Source organism: Nerophis lumbriciformis, linkage group LG09 (assembly GCF_033978685.3).
Source record: "Nerophis lumbriciformis linkage group LG09, RoL_Nlum_v2.1, whole genome shotgun sequence".
Lineage (NCBI taxonomy): Eukaryota > Metazoa > Chordata > Actinopteri > Syngnathiformes > Syngnathidae > Nerophis > Nerophis lumbriciformis.
The window spans coordinates 30,108,618-30,126,998 of NC_084556.2; the positions used below are offsets into that span (position 1 = coordinate 30,108,618).

An 18,381-nucleotide genomic window follows, 5' to 3' on the forward strand; every position below is an offset into this window, starting at 1 on the left:
ACTAGCGTGCCTACGAGCATTAATCCTCCCAAAACTATTGGTAAAATATTCTTGTTTGCTTATAAGCTTTATCACTTACTTTTTAAAAACTATTTGTCTGCACACAACAATATTTTTCTAATATTCAAAGACGACGTGATAAACGCAATCTATTTATCCTCCCAACACACTTGTTGTACGCCAGCAGGTATTAACTCGCCTCCCTCCCAGGCAGAGGGGGAGGCAGGTTTTAATGTCCGACGATTCGACTGCGAGGTTGATAGTCCAGCCAGACTTCTCCTAATCGAATCCTCGACAATTTGAAGACAATCCTACGCCGTAGTGTAACTGCGCTACACAAAAAGGTAAACATTTGGCAAAACATGCAACCACTGTGTTGTCACAGTTTGTTAATTTTTCTTGAACAACAATGCCATAGATTCGACTGATCATCGACGATGGACAAAATCTAACGATTCAGATTCAACCATGGAAATCCTTAGTCAAAGACAGTCCTAGTTGTATGTGCTATTATGTTTTCTCATAAATACGCACCTTCACCGGAACATGTCTGTCAAATATGAGCAAGATTAGGGATGGGTACTGAATTGGGTACTTTTATGGGTATCAACCGAATTTCGTCTGTACTACCGGGTATGGATTTACGTAAAATTAAACGGTGCGATATTTAGATATTTGATATTTGACTGCCTCGAGGTAATGTTGCAATTTTTCATGCCAACAAAGCCAGCATGCCTGATAGAAAACACTCACACATGCAGTCAGGCTCCGCTTTTCAAAATGTGATGCTAATTGTAGACATTATAGAGCAGTGGTTCTCAAATGGGGGTACGCGTACCCCTGCGGGTACTTGAAGGTATACCAAGGGGTACGTGAGATTTTTTTTAAATATTCTAAAAATAGCAACAATTCAAAAATCCTTTATAAATATAAATAACAACCTATCTTTTTTCCCCAAATAGTTCAAGAAAGACCACTACAAATGAGCAATATTTTGCACCGTTATACAATTTAATAAATCAGAAACTGGTGACATAGTGCTGTATTTTACTTCTTTATCTCTTTTTTTCAACCAAAAATGCCTTGCTCTGATTAGGGGGTACTTGAATTAAAAAAAAATTCACAGGGGGTACATCACTGAAAAAAGGTTGAGAACCACTGTTATAGAGAACGCAGATTAGCATTATTGATTTTACATGGAGATTTCAACCCTTCCAACTGTTGTAATGAAAACTATGTTACAATTAAACAGCAATGGTGTAATCAGTACAATACTTAGAAGATGTTTCGCCTGTCATCGGTGCAGGCTTTATCAGTTCATGCTCATAGACTTAAATGTAGTCTAGATGTTGGTGTCAAAGCCCCAACTATTTATCTATGCTAATTTCCATTTTAATGACTGTCATTGGCATTGACAGAAGAGTTGTTTTTTTCCACCACAATAGGGCGTTAGCATCCTTGCCTGTGCATGCCCTTCTCTTGTTGGAGCATAAATAGCACCAGCATCTGGAGTAGTTCTGACCAATCTAAGAGGTGATAAGAGGCGAAAAGTTTTTTTAAGACAAACTGAACAAGTTGCGATCGATTGAATGCCCTGAAAATTACACTACAAATACTTTGTACGATACAACAAAAGACTATACTGAACAAAACAACAAAACACTACACCCGGACTGGGCAACACATTGTAACAAAAACACAAGTCTTGGAATTGCAACTGCATGCAAAGTCTACTGTATAATACTTGCTAAATCACCAAAAATGATTCCCGGTCACGGCACCGCTGCTGCTCACTGCTCCCCTCACCTCCCAGGGGGTGAACAAGGGGATGGGTCAAATACAGAGGACAAATTTCACCACAGCTAGTGTGTGTGTGACAATCATTGGTACTTTAACTTTAACTTTAATGATACACATAAGTGTAATAAAACAAGATATAACAACTGGACAGCACAGTTATCATTAGCAGTTCACTGTTACAGTCAATTTTTAATAAAAAATTAGAAGTTATTTTTACAGACAAAAACATTTATAGATTTAAATGTGAACGCTACCCATCCCTTAACAAGATTGGTTCAAAAACATGACTGCCAAAGCGAGCAAAACATCTTTGCAGGGTCACAGGAGGGCCTCAGCAACTAACTGTCCATAAATGTGCATGTGAATAAGTTACATTCTTTAATTTAGGATCCTAATAGCATTTACATTACCCACCACTTCATTAGGTGTACTTATTTTGTAAGGTTTGACAAGAGAGCTGTAAAACAAATTTGGTCTCGCTATTAGTTGTATAATATTTCAGAAACTACAACACAATAAGGACTGTAGTGTCTCTGATAGTGGATCTGTGTAGGTGTTCCTAGCGTTGTGGCCAGTGAGTACATGCACAGCTAGGCCATGCATACAGAATAGCAGTGGGTGGCAGATAAGGGAAGTAAAATGCTGGAGCAATTCCTTGAATACTAAAATTGGTAATAAATTCGAAAGGCGTTCAGGGTGTCACTGAGAGTTGACATGAGCTTAATGGATGACACTACCCAATTCTACTTCCTGTGTCTCTACAGGTCAGAGTGAACTCTGTATGGTCAGATCCTATCAAGCCCGTAAAGCTCCTATTTACTCAGTATTACGCTCATTTGGCTGCTGGCACTTCTGGCAGACTCAGAAATAGGATAAGATTAGATTGCACTTTCATTGCACTTAAAAAGTACAACAAAATTACATTTTAAGCACCGACCCGGTCAAGAGCAGACATACATTGTCAGGTTCGGGGGGTACCCAGCGTCGAGGGTTGGGGTGGGGGGGGGTGGGATTAGTAAAAAAAAAAAAACTAGATCCCTAAGTAGGCTTAGAATTGGGGGTGCCTCCGTCTGGGGCCAGGAAAAAAAATCTTGATAGCCACGATAAGCACATACGACAAAATCACCATGAGAAACCATGAGAATTGTTACAGGGGTGGGGGTTATCTGCCATCGAAGCTGCAACCCTTTGGTTGCAGCTTCCTCCAGCCATTTGTCACACCTCAAGGGGGATACTTGGTGACAAAGGCGTGGCGTGGCATGGTGGGGGTATGTGTGCATACGTATCTGGCAGTCCATGGTCCATGGTGTGTGTATGTAGGCATGGAGTCACTCTGCAGGCACAGTGAACAGAGTTCAACTCACCAAGGGGTTGTTGACAGTGAAGGAAATTGTTGCGTCATCACTGCATTGTCCTCTAGGCGAATCTCAAAGCAACGACCTTGCCAGGTCGCTTTTAGCCAGGGAAAACAATCCAGATTAGAATGTTTGTATTTGAGCAAGCGGAAACAAATATAATTTTCACTCTAACTGTCTATTTCTGGTCATCAAATTCATCATACTTCGCCATGCAGAGCAGACGGCGTCAACAAGATGTTGTCCAGTTTGCGATTTAGTCCAAAATCACAAAAGTCTCAGTCACTCGCTCTGAATCCTCCAAACATTTGTGGCAGCTTTTGGGGTACTTTGAATGGCTTCCAATTTGTCAATACACCAGTGCAATGCTTACTCCAATCAGCAGATGTCCTGTTTTCATGATTCTGAATAGGAAGATGTTGTCAACATCCTCGACTGTAGGGTCGCCAGGCATGGTGCAGTCCGCTTCTCCCAAGAGTCAGCCGTGTGTCCAGCAACAACTGTTTCGTCAGGACAGGCAGGTTCCCCCGAACTTGAGTTCTTGTCAATTTTGTTGAGAGGCCAGTCGATCAATTCCATTGTTTCGATTTTGGAGAGCAGTGTACTCTACTTGAATAGTATCTAAATCTGAAGATTATTCAATACACAAATGCCTAACACACACTCGATGTCGCCATGACTGAAGACGACACTTCCAGTCACTGAAGACGAGCATCACACTGAATATCTCCAAGGGCTCAAGAGAGTGCGTCGGTGATGAAAATGAACACTAAAGCAGAACGGAGGCTTCTCATATCCACCGGCAATATTAGAATCTCAACACATTTGGGATTTAACCTAGAAATCAATCATGTGTTGTGCAAGTAATTCAATACGGGAGGCACTAAGCGCCATCCCGAAAGAGTGTGCAAAAAATAATCGGAACATATAAAAACTTTTTACAGTTATTGTTTTCTTTACTGGAGTAAAACAGCTTTAAAGTTTTACAATTGTATCATTGTGTATAATTCTTTGTTTGATGAGTGCTTAGAGAGCTCAATAACTTATTTGTGACTTTCTTTTATAAATAAACCACATACGTCTTTGAACATACCATAACTGTGCACTGTGTACCTTGTCTCTCACGCATGCAAATCATCATCATCATCATTGATCAATGTTTATGTTTTCAGCCAAACACAATTGCTCAAAACCCCAAAGTGGGCATAATGTCTTAAGATATAACTTAACCGCGTTTGCATCCAAATTGATTGGGCATGACAAGGCAAGCTGGCAAAGTGCCAAACAAAAGTCATATTGTAAAAGATCAAATCTGCACAAGTGCATGCTTGTGCACACTGTATGCACATACTGTAATCTACTTGTGTTAGTTGTTAGGGGAAGCTCAAGATGATGTAATTGTCTATTTAGCATAATTGGCCATGACGGATGTATGTTTAAAGAAAAATATTTGTGTCAATTTTATTCAGCTTTTTCTCGTTACAGTATGCATTTTTGCTTGAATTCTTTAAATTTTCTTGGGTTTGTATTTTGGACACTCCTGATTTACAGGAAGGTGAATTGTTACCAAGAGACGCAATAGTGTCTCCAGGTCCAGGCTCTGTCTTCCTCGCATCATCGCGAGTTATGGCTAGTGCAAAGTTGAACTGCACGCTTCTGGAGAAGCTGTTACCAATCCTGGGGTCCGAAAGAAAATACAGAAGTACATTCATACAATCATACAGAACAATTTACAATTCATTGTACTGACAACAAGTCTCAAAAAGGGTGTGCAGCAGGAAAAGCCTTATATAAGTGTTATAATGAAGGCAACACATGATATAAGTGTCTATATTAGCTATATTCAACTGCAAGCTCTTACTGTATCTGTGAGGCGAGTGCGGTATTTGTATTTGATGTTCATGTTTGAGAATATATGCTTGGACATGTACAAAGCCCGTTTCCATATGATTTGGGAAATTGTGTTAGATGTAAATATAAACGGAATACAATGATTTGCAAATCCTTTTCAACCCATATTCAATTGAATGCACTGCAAAGACAAGATATTTGATGTTCAAACTCATAAACTTTTTTTTTTTTTTGCAAATAATAATTAACTTAGAATTTCATGGCTGCAACACGTGCCAAAGTAGTTGGGAAAGGGCATATTCACCACTGTGTTACATGGCCTTTCCTTTTAACAACACTCAGTAAACGTTTGGGAACTGAGGAGACACATTTTTTAAGCTTCTCAGGTGGAATTCTTTCCCATTCTTGCTTGATGTACAGCTTAAGTTGTTCAACAGTCCGGGAGTCTCCGTTGTGGTATTTTAGGCTTCATAATGCGCCACACATTTTCAATGGGAGACAGGTCTGGACTACAGGCAGGCCAGTTTAGTACCCGCACTCTTTTACTATGAAGCCACGTTGATGTAACACGTGGCTTGGCATTGTCTTGCTGAAATAAGCAGGGGCGTCCATGGTAACGTTGCTTGAATGGCAACATATGTTGCTCCAAAACCTGTATGTATCTTTCAGCATTAATGGCGCCTTCACAGATGTGTAAGTTACCCATGTCTTGGGCACTAATACACCCCCATACCATCACAGATGCTGGCTTTTCAACTTTGCGCCTATAACAATCCGGATGGTTCTTTTCCTCTTTGGTCCGGAGGACACGACGTCCACAGTTTCCAAAAACAGTTTGAAATGTGGACTCGTCAGACCACAGAACACTTTTCCACTTTGTATCAGTCCATCTTAGATGAACTCAGGCCCAGCGAAGCCGACGGCGTTTCTGGGTGTTGTTGATAAACAGTTTTTGCCTTGCATAGGAGAGTTTTAACTTGCACTTACAGATGTAGCGACCAACTGTAGTTACTGACAGTGGGTTTCTGAAGTGTTCCTGAGCCCATGTGGTGATATCCTTTACACACTGATGTCGCTTGTTGATGCAGTACAGCCTGAGGGATCGAAGGTCACAGACTTAGCTGCTTATGTGCAGTGATTTCTCCAGATTCTCTGAACCCTTTGATGATATTACGGACCGTAGATGGTGAAATCCCTAAATTCCTTGCAATAGCTGGTTGAGAAAGGTTTTTCTTAAACTGTTCAACAATTTGCTCACGCATTTGTTGACAAAGTGGTGACCCTCGCCCCATCCTTGTTTGTGAATGACTGAGCGTTTCATGGAATCTACTTTTATACCCAATCATAGCACCCACCTGTTCCCAATTTGCCTGTTCACCTGTGAGATGTTGTAAATAAGTGTTTGATGAGCATTCCTCAACTTTATCAGTATTTATTGCCACTTTTCCCAACTTCTTTGTCACATGTTGCTGGCATCAAATTCTAAAGTTAATAATTATTTGCAAAAAAAAAAAGTTTATCAGTTTGAACATCAAATATGTTGTCTTTGTAGCATATTCAGCCGAATACGGGTTGAAAATGATTTGCAAATCATTGTATTCCGTTTATATTTACATCTAACACAATTTCCCAACTCATATGGAAACAGGGTTTGTATTTATTTTGTTTGCAACAGCCACTTGCCTTGCTCCACGCCGTGCTGAATGAGACGTGTGTCGCAGGCTGACGCAAATCTTCGTTGACAGAAATGTTGAAATGTTATAATTATTTTACACATTTTTACAACATTGGAAAACATTAGTAAAACGGAGGCTTCCCAGACGGTGAGATAACACCTGGAAATGACTGGCTTAGAATTACCAATAGATGTGAGTGTCCATGTTAAAGTACCAGTAGAGTGGAAAAATAAGTTGCCTCTATATTGTAGCTATCATCATACATATCTGATTAATTACACCTAAAGACTTACAAAGTTTGCGAATACATAGATTTGATCAAAATATTATCAATCTCGCACAGATTCCCGAGCCATTTTGAGAGATAATGAGGAAGTGAAAAACATTGCGTGACGTAGTGGGAGGGACCGCAGATCTTCTCTTACTTCGAGGACAACTGATAGAATGTCTATATCTTCCTGTATACATGAACAATTAACACTTTGGCATCCAAATTAGACTTGGAAATGGCGAGAACAACATGAAAAGACGCTTGGCTCCATTCCCCTTTTTTCTTCGCAAGGATTATGAGTCATTCTTCATTTAAATGGGAATATATGAACACATAGGCGCCAATCTACATTTCTGCCAGTGGGTGCTCGGACGGGCGATATATCTTACGCTACTTTTCTGAGCATGCTTGGTGGTGACTTTGAGAGAGAAGTTGCCATCAATCCCAAGTGGGTGCTCGGCATTGTGGGATCGGCGCCTATGTATGAACATCCCAGCAGTCGGCATCCTAATGACAGCAGACATTGCACAGTAAGTGATGTTTTATTATGTTTGTTGGCTCTCATAAAGTCAGCAGTAAGTAGTAATCAAAGCGAACGTTGTGATGCGTTTTTTAAATTAATGTGCTGTTTAAAATGATCAAAATACGTAAGTAATAAATGTTATTATAAATGTGCCTGTTACTACATTACATATATACTTACATGATGTATATAAAACCCCAATGGAGGTGTTTGGATGATTTTTTTAAGGCTTTATAGGCGGAATAGAGCGGCTACCTTAGGCTTCATTGTAAGCAGACATTTGATCGAATGTATTTTATATTTAGAATGCATTAAAAAAAATCAATCCGTCGTCATGTCTTTCATAATGATTGTGAAGTATAGGCAAAATAAAAACTAAAACAAGTGCAGTTCCCTTTTAATACGTGAGCAATGTTCGCCTGTGCAATTGTGCACTATGCAGTACACAAAATCCAAATCCATAATCCAACCTAAACTGTAGAAAAAATAAACACATAACAATGTGTTCCGCACCATTTTCCAATGCAACTCTGTGAGTGACAGGTGTCAAGTGGTCACAACAGATAAAACAATGACGACGTCGGCTAAGACGTTTTAAGGAAAAGTAGGAGGTGGTCTGCATCAACAATCCTTTTGTTGAGCAAAACTAATTACTGTCGGCCATAATCACACCAAAACAACATCAACAACAAATCAATCAAAGTTTACTTATATAGTCCTTAATCACAAATGTCTCAAAGGGCTGCCAAAACAAAACCACTATCCATCAAAATTGGTCAATTTCTACTGTAATCACACCTAAATAAACAAATGATCTGCCGTATTTATTGACAGCAATCGCTCTCTCTCTTTCATTGTGCCAAAAGACGCACACGCTCCTCTCAGCCAGTGATGCGTTCACAGCCACAAAAACCATCGGACAACTCCAGCATCCACATAAACTGTAACTGGCAGGTTGTAACGGTGTGATGCAGTTCACATTCACACGCAGAAAATCAGTGTTTTATAAGTGCGTGTTGCTGTTTTGCAGGTTAGCTTATAACAGCAGAGGTAAAAGAGTTAAATGCTGCATGCTAACTCTCATTTTGGCTCAACAAACAATCACTGTACACCCATACTCCCCAATCACATTTGAGTTTATTCAAGTGGCATGTAAGGGGGGGGGAGCTGTTTTGCAACACCAATTAAACTGATTTCAATTAATTTTAATGGGAAACGTGGATTTGAGATACAAGTGTTTTGAGCTAAAAGTTCCCTTATAGAAAAAATTACATTTATAAGGGAAAAAATTTTCTCAGTTCATTACATTAATTTTCTCTGGGTACACTAGTTTCCTCCCGCAATCCAAAAACATGCATTTTTTGGTCAGTTTATAATCTATAGCACAATATGATACAGAAATATAATATGGTTGATGCCTCACATGCGCCCCAAAAAACGTAATGAGGAGTCAGGTAAGCTAGAACTAACCAGCGCTAGGCTGGAAAATTCCTCCACACACAGCATATCTCGTAGAATAAAACATAACTCACACAATGTTTTTTTCTGTAGTGACTGTGCCAGAGGTGAACATGCATTCTACTGAGGTGGCAAATTATGACGCGTTAAATCTATCGCAACACCAAGCAAATAACCTCAAAATCTCCATCATATAAATTCCTAGATGTGATCGAAATTATTTAAGGCGCACTACACAAAATAAACGTAACGTTATTAATACCAGTGCTACGGATACCATTAACAAAAATGTATGCTTAAAAAGGCATCTCCTCCTAACTATACGAATGCACATATTGCCCGTCCCCTTAAAAGGGGTGAAGGGTTTGCACTAAAATCTAATGAAAACTTTAACCTTAGCCCTAACCTAAGTAAAAAATATAAATCATTTGAGGTGCCTCCTATGAGGTCTGTCACACCGCTACCTCTCTATCTGGCTGTTATCTACCGCCCCCCTAGGCCCTACTCGGACTTTATCAGCAAATTTTCAGAGCTTGTTGCTAATGCAGTGACGCACGCAGATAATATAATTATAATGGCTGTAAAAATATCCATATGAATAGGGCTAAATAAATGTAATCCATTATTATTAGTATATGATTAGCGACTGACGTACCACGATGTGACTCACATTTCGACATGTTACCATAGCAACAACGCTGCAAACATTACTAGCTGATTTGACTGTGTACTTTTGTCCGCTTCCTCCGAGACAAACGGCAAGTTTGCAATAGATGTCAGACTCTTAGGAGCCGCGGAAACACTAGTTGCTAACTTGTTTGTAGAGGAGGCACACAAGGCTAACTGTTTAGCTCACTACGATGCCATGCTGTCTTACATTTCGTGTGATTCAACAATCATTTAGAAATAAATGTCTAATAATAATAATAATAATAATAATAATAATAATAATAATAATAATAATAATAATAAATCATGTCTAATTACCTTTTCCTCCTCTTGCTTCTATGTCCATGAACTGGAACGTTGCACTTGATAATGCTGCGGTGTAAACTCGCAATGGAATGAGTGCTCCAGGCTGCTTGGCTGTCGGGACGAGAAAGGCACCGCTGTGTGGCCTCTCAGGTGCCGCGGCATGCAGGTGCAACCCACGGCGGCAGCCCCGACCCTTGTTGCATTGAAAGTGTTCTTATATTCTCCGCTGAAGCCCTCAAATTATGAAGTGGAGCTCCCGCCTCGGTTAAGCTACTTGTCGCCAGACATTTTGTTCACAACTTTGCTTTAAAAAAAACAAAAACAAAAACTTGTATGAAAAGGGGCGGGGATTATTGGTGACCAGAACCGGAATGCAACATCGCTCACACACACTGGTAAGATGCTCGCACACACACTGGTAAGATGCGCTCATACACATAACTGAAATCTTTGCACACATACTACTGAAATTGTTGTCTCTCACATGCATGTGTAAAAAGCACACACACACACACACACACACACACACACACACACACACACACACACACACACACACACACACACACACACTCACACACACACACACACACACACACAGGTGAAATCCGTTTATACATACTAGTGAAAAATAATTCCAGGTGTGTGTGTGTGTGTGTGCGCGTGCGTGAGAGAAAAACATTTCAGTAGTGTTTATAAGAGTGTTTCAGTAGTGTATGTAAGAGCGTTTCAGTAGTGTTTATAAGAGTGTTTCAGTAGTGTATGTAAGAGCTTTTCAGTAGTGTACGTAAGAGCATTTCAGTAGTGTTTATAAGAGTGTTTCAGTAGTGTATGTAAGAGCATTTCAGTAGTGTTTATAAGAGCATTTCAGTAGTGTATGTAAGAGCATTTCAGTAGTGTTTATAAGAGTGTTTTTGTAGTTTATGTAAGAGCATTTCAGTAGTGTTTATAAGACCAGTTCAGTAGTGTATGTAAGAGCATTTCAGTCGTGTGTATAAGAGTGTTTCAGTAGGGTGTGTGAGAGAAAAACATTTCAGTTGTTTATGTGAGAGCATTTCATTAGTGTATGTAAGAGCATTTCAGTAGTGTATGTGAGAACATTTCAGTAGAGAGTATAAGAGAAAAAGATTTCAGTTGTTTATGTGAGAGCATTTCAGTAGTGTATGTAAGAGGTAATTCTGAATAATGTCCCTAACGGCCCCTCATAACGTTGGCTATTGATTTACCTTTCCAGAAGTGTTCCCCTTCCACTTGCAGCGCTTTTCATGCTCGCTTATGTAACTACCCCGTTATCCACTTCAGCCTCAACTGGTGTTGCGGCACACATACTGAGGTGCAAACAAAAACAGATACAAAGGAATGCATGCACACAAGCATCACAGGATCTGTGTAGGGCTTCAACTAATCCATACGCACACAAAATGCTTGTTTATTTTAGCTCAAAGGCTTATGTCTGTGCATCAACATCTATTTGCTGCACTGTAGAGTTTAGATGTTCATTTCTTTTTAACAGTGGAAGCTTCTTCCTGGCTCTGGGACAAAAGGGTTTAAAAAATATGCCCTCCTCTTTTAGTTCCAACACCAATTGGAACAGCGCGGCACAAAGAATCAGTGACTGCACACACAACAGCCTGGGGCCTGGGGCCTAGGGCCCCCTGAATGACACCATCCAGCTTTGCTTGGAAGGATGAACATGATAAGCACCCTATACAGGAAGCTCATGCATTTGTCGCATATACACGATTGCTGAGTAAACCATACCAATCTTAATTGCTTTAAGGAGGATAGCTTTTGTCCAGATTGTATTTTGTCTGGTGCACGCTCGGTAAGTCTAACACTAGCCGACATAATTACAATCTGATTTTATGAGATTTGACAGAGATATACGCACCTGAACTTGGTGGATTGGATTTCTTAAGCTACATTTCATAGCAGCCAATTGATGAGATTTCGGTGCACACACTCATTATGGAGACATTTTTTAATACATTACTACAGGTGAAAATGTGTCTGCAGTACTATCGGCCGATAAATGCGTTAAAATATAATATCGGAAATTATCAGGATCGTTTTTTTATTATCGGTATCGTTTTTTTGTTTGTTTGTTTTTTATTAAATCAACATAAAAAACACAAGATACACTTACAATTAGTGCACCAACCCAAAAAAACTCCCTCCCCCATTTACACTCATTCACACAAAAGGGTTGTTTCTTTCTGTTATTAATATTCTGGTTCCTACATTATATATCAATGTATATCAATACCGTCTGCAAGGGATACAGTCCGTAAGCACACATGATTGTGCGTGCTGCTAGTCCACTAATAGTACTAACCTTTAACAGTTAATTTTACTAATTTTCATTCATTACTAGTTTCTATGTAACTGTTCTTATGTTGTTTTACTTTCTTTTTTATTCAAGAAAATGTTTTTAATTTATTTATCTTATTTTATTTTATTAATATTTTTATAAAGTACCTTATCTTCACATGGTTGTCCAAATTAGGCATAATAATGCGTTAATTCCACGACCGTATATATCGGTGGATATCGGTATCGGTTGATATCGGTATCGGTAATTAAAGAGTTGGACAATATCGGAATATCGGATATCGGCAAAAAGCCATTATCGGACATCCCTAGTCTGCAGCCTAAAGAATCTTGTTGAAGTTATAATTATTGCTGCCAGTTCGTTACTTCTTGGGTATTTTAGTAGCAATATTTTCTTAAATAGTAGCCTCCACTTAAATAAACGCCACGCCTCAAGTAATTAGTGAGTGTGTCATCCACTTGATCAAATACACTCCACAAATAAAGGTACAAGACAAGAACATTTCTGTCTCTCAAAAGTACAATATTGGTCATTAAGAGGCCAGAATGTACTACCAAAAAGGGTATAAAGTTACATAGAATACAAATTGTGTACATGTGTGTAAACTAGGTATCACATGTTTTCATGTGTATGCAGAATATATTATGATCAGAATGTCAAAATACTGGGAGGAGGAGACACAAATATAATTATTTATCACTATACTGTGATTAATCAAGACTAACTGGATGCTGTTTCTGCGTCTTTAGTTAGCACATTTGGAGGGTGTGTGCAAACTGGCACAGTTATGCACAAATAGTGGTGAGAAAGAGGCAATCGTGGTGCAATGACAGATGATGGAGCGAGAATCCGTGGGCGGGTCACAATATTTGGACTGTCAGAAATAAAAATATTAGACTCATTGTCTATCCAGCAATTACATTGTATTGCTGTTGTATGACTTTGGAGGCAGACTTTGAGCCAGCAGACACCATGATTAAATTGATAGTGGCATTCATATAGAAAATATATATAAACATTGTTTATATCCGGGGTTCTTAACCTTTTTCACCTCACAGCCCAACTTTTCCACTACAGACGGGTCCGGAAACACATTTTTTTGGTGACCCTCAAGGGGAACTTGCGGCCCTGGCCCTATGGTTAAAAAACATTGAACTATATGAAAAATAGTTATTGAAACATGCAGTTTCTTGCACCTGGATCATTCCAGCGCACCATGGCACTTAAAACTGTCGGTTCCGTTGTTGATAACACTGGAGCATGGCTTCAAATAGCCCAGAAAAGGTAGTGCAAATTGTAGTTGTGTGCTGCATGTTCCACAACATAAACAAAACTGCAAAGATTGGAGCACGATGCCATGGATGTGCAGTCAATGAGTGTCTCCGTTTTCAAGCAAAACAAGTATTTAAGTAATGTCGTCTACTCCACTTTGTAATTGTTATCAATTGCACACAGTTTTAGTAAATCACAGTGCACACAGTTTTATTGTGTGCTCACACCATTTTGCACTTGTTATATGGATCTTAATAGATCTCAGTAAATGGTAAATGGCTTATACTTTTATAGTGCTTTTCTACCTTAGTATTTCTTACTGGAGGCAATAATAATGTGTATTAGTTTAGGAAGTTTTTTTTCTTAAATGTGTTATTTCACAATATGCTTTGTGTGGCGCAGAACTGGACTGTAACATACTGAGATTGTAGTAACATTTTGATGAACTTTACATTTGTGTACCTACTGTTAGTGCCCTGAGCTACATATGGCAAATGTATTTGTAAGCTTATCTGCTCTGTGACAAAAAAAAAGGTCACTCTCACGGGCAAAACTTTAGGTGAAGACACATTATGTTCTATCTGCATGTTTCAAGAGGACCGACTGGATGCTTTGAATTAAAAAGAAATATAATGAAAAATTCAGTCTGGTTCGATGGTTCCACATATTTTGCGTCAGAAACAGAATTGAATCTTGTAAAATATTTAGGCCTGAGTGCATAACTTTGGCATGCTCTTTGGTAAATTAATTTATTTCCGCCACATGAACTTACAAAGCAGGACGTAGAACAGCTTTTCAATTTGGTCTCAGAAGCCGAGATAACCTTTGTATGATTCTCATCCGTTTGCCTCGAAGGTCTTGCTTGTGTGTGAACACAGCTGTATATTTTACCCTACGCCCTGAGAGCACAACTGCAAAGACGACGTATCGTTAATGAGCCACAATCAGACTAACAGTAAGCACCGACTCTCCTTTCCAATGCAGATACAAGCTGCCTGTGACCCCCCCAATTTCACTTAGTTGCACACCATTGGCTCATTAAGCGTAGTTTGTGCAGCTGTCTGCGTTATGCGGAGACCATTAGGGATCCCATGAAGCCCAACTTCCTGTAATTGTGTCGGATGCTCAGGAAAATTTTGTAAGAGATTCAAGGCACATTCACACTAGGGCTGTGACAATTAGTCAACAAAAATCTGTCATAAAATTCATTTGTTGATAATAGTCGTCATCACTGATGTCAAGCGTAGTCCGCGGTTAAAGCCTAAACCCTAAACACTTCAAATATAATGGCAATCTGTCATGCGGAAGCATTTGAAGCATATGAAGCATCTTGGACATCTTGATGATGCAGTCTTTGACTCTCCTCGCTAAGATAGTTACTGTCATGTCTGTGTGATCATGTTTTGTTTTAGTCATGTTCGGTTTTGTTTTTGGACTCTTTGTGCACTTTTGTTTGTTTTGTCACCATAGCAACCCATTCGTTTTCACCTGTCATGTCACGCACCTGTTTCACGTTTTGAGTCACGCACCTGTTTTCACTGATCATGTCACTGCTATTTAAGCCGGTCTGTTTCTGTTGTTCGTCCTAGTGACATTATACTTTCATACCATGCTTCTTCTGATACCCCTGCTACCTCGTTTTGTCTTCATGCTACCATAGTTCCATGCCAAGTAAGTTTTTGTTTATTGTTCATAGTTTCTGCCTTTGTGCAAGTTTTGCTTCATTAGTCAAGTTTGTTCTTCGCCATTGTGCGCACCTTTTTTTGCTTCCTTTTTGTAGTCTGTTAGTGTTAAAATAAAAATAAGTACTTACATTCACGTCTTGTCCGCGCCAACTTTCCTTTGCATCCCGGGAAAACAAACCCCAAGGACCACGTATTGATAGTTACAAAGAGACAAACATTTTAGTCAGCTGAAATTACAGTAAATTGAGTCGACTAAAATATAAAGTATAAACGATAAGGTCGCTTTAAAGTCTTTCTGCGAGCACCTTTATTTAGACTACCTGCACAGCGTTTGTTTACCACAAAAGTAGCATGGTCATAAGATCAGGAATGATGTAGTTAGTCATTTTGTTTGCTCCACAGGTCAAAGTCAATAAATATCTTTCAGGCACTTTAAAAAAAAAAATGTTATGCTACATTTTGGGTAAAGTAGTAATGTATGTGTGTTGTGAAATGGAGTTCTGGTTTGTTTACGAGACGCGGGAGATCCGGAAGCAACAAATACACATACAGTAGCTTTAACTTACAGTTGTGTAGCTCGTAATGTCACGATGACTCGGCTGTTGATGGCATCATATAGCGTCAAAAATTAAATGTGTCCTCTTTACTTTACAATTGTACACATATTACGATGTGGACCATGGTAAATCCACACATTATTTATTTTTGATGTGAGGAATTCAACCTTCTCTTTTCCCAAGGAAAATCATCTGATTGGCTCTCCTTTGTAACTAACTGCTCGCCCCTCTTCCATATGTACGCTGTTAAAGAGCTTTGATTGGATATATTCTGAACTTGTCTCACCCATCTACAAGACAAACTTAAATACGATTGGATTTCGTTTCTGTCAACATTATTGTCTCGTTTTTATTAGTCCCCGAAAATGACAGTTCATTTTGTTATAGTCTTAGTCGACATGCATTTAGTTTTTAATCTTTATTGTCTTATTTTCATCAGGGAAAATAGGTTGTTGACAACAACTAAAATGAAAATTATCAACAAAATTAACACTGAATTTTAGCCAAAGTCCGCCAGCTAAACTTTATTTATGTGTTTGAGTGCAGGTTTCTAGAATAAAGAAAAATTGGGCGGTGTGAACCGTGACATTGCAAATTCCTGGAGGGACTGAATATAAGGCTCCACTTATTAAAATGTGCTAGCTTGATGCTAATTTACATTGGATTTACAATATACAAGTTGGCCCTGCGATGAGGTGGCGACTTGTCCAGGGTGTACCCCGCCTACCGCCCGAGTGCAGCTAAGATGGGCTCCAGTATTAGCGATGTTATATAGCGATATCAACACCTCCACATTTGGTGATAAAAACCACAACAGAGATGCACGTTGCAACCAATCAGCTGATGTGTAATAAGTACAATACTTACAGTTAAAACACTTTTTAGAACGCATTGAAAGACTACATTCTGCCTAATGGCAAAGACTAACTGAGCAACACACCGTAGCCTATACACTACTGCCATCTAACGTCTAACGAATTGCAACTGCATGTATCTACTAATACTTGGAAATTACACTCAGAAAAGTAAGTACAACCACTGGACAGCCACGTTATCACTGTCAGCTCACTGTTGAATTAAAAATAATAATTTTATCATCAAAGAAATTAACATTTACCGGTACTGGTATCGATTTCCAGGGTACCAGGAATTGGTACCGTGTTGGTTCAAATGTGAAAGGTATGCATACCTCTAAATAGGAGCCACACCTTGGGATAGGCAGATTGGCAACACTAAATTGACCCTAATGTATGAATGTGAGTGTTAATGTTTGACTGTCTATCTGTGTTGGGCCTGAGATGAGGTGGCGATCTGCTCGGGGTGTACGCTACCTTCCCCCCGAGTGCAGCTGGGAAAGGCTCCAGCCACGCCGCGACCCCAGAAGGAACAAGCGGTAGAAAATGGATGGATGGATGGATGAATAGATGTATGCTCCATAATCTGATTAGTCAACTACCGTAATCGGTAGTTGACTATTAAAATAGTTGTTAGTCGCAGGCCTAATTCACACCTTAATAACATGAATGCAAAGTGCTCAAAAATGGACGTGAACAATCTCATTCCACCTGCACCGTGAGGCAGGAGACAAAGAGAGATATGAATTCTCTGTCCCTTTACCTGCCTTTTCTTCCTCCCACAGTGCGCTCAGCCGTCCCACGCAATACACCCACACACTCGCCCTGCAATCCTCACAATGACAGTTATTTCACACGTTTTATCCTGTGCACTCTAAACGTTCCTCACGCTGTTGCCTGCCATGCCGTAAATCATTCGGCCGTCACATCTGTTTTGGGTTTTTTCATCAGCTGACATCTTCATACATTCACATTTTTAGTCGCTTCTTTAGATCCATCTTTTTCTGTTAGTCTCCCATTACCTTTACCATCCCTCCATTATACTGTGAACTCTTATAACCTCTACAAACACTCCAAAAGGGTAAAAGCAGCACTCGTTCATAGACTCTTTACATCAGCTATTATCTGTCTCACAATGATCTCCTCTCATCCTCCCACATCATCACTGTGAAAGAGCTGAGCTTGGAGAGCCAACGTCAACATGTGGGCTCTAATATTTGATGAAGAAGACAATTTTGTCACTCACATGGTCTCGTCGTTCTGAAACTCCAGCTTTCCGCAAACTTCGTCGTAGTCCTCACCGGCCCTGGCGGTGCCCTCGACCGTGTGGTAAGGCACCGCTACTTTCCCCCTTGCTCCGGACGTCCGGTGAACCTTGACCTGCATGTTTCCGACGCTCTCACTGATCCTGGTGGAGCTGCTCTCAAACGTGAAGATGCCGGCGTGGTCGTCGTCATAGATGGTGACAGTGGCGGTATGAGCGCTGCCCAGAGCGGCTTTGGGCGGGGTGTGGGAGGCGTTGCCCACCATGCTGTTGCTGGAGGAGATGGAGCGCGGCTCCAGGACGGACACCTCAGCTCGGTGCACTATTCGGGGGTTGCTGAGGCGCACGTAGAAGTGCTCGTCCTCCTCGAAAATGTCGTCGTCGATAACGCCGACAGTGAACTCTTTTGTGGTCTCGCCGGGCTTGAAGACCAAAGTCCCCTCGGCGAACTCATAATCTGAGCCGGCGTTGGCGGTTCCATCCTCCGTGCGGTAGTCCACCTGTGTGG

At 40.1% G+C, this 18,381-nt stretch overlaps 1 protein-coding gene across 7 annotated transcripts in view; it reads right to left on the reverse strand.

Annotated features, from left to right (window-relative positions):
* slc8a4a (solute carrier family 8 member 4a) overlaps positions 1 to 18,381 on the reverse strand; it is a 102,389-nt gene that overhangs the window by 50,175 nt on the left and 33,833 nt on the right. For all 7 annotated transcript variants that reach the window (XM_061963384.1, XM_061963383.2, XM_061963379.2 and 4 more), the window contains one exon: positions 17,856 to 18,373. In XM_061963384.1, coding sequence (XP_061819368.1) covers positions 17,856 to 18,373 — 518 coding nt within the window. The remainder of the gene's footprint in view (positions 1 to 17,855; positions 18,374 to 18,381) is intronic.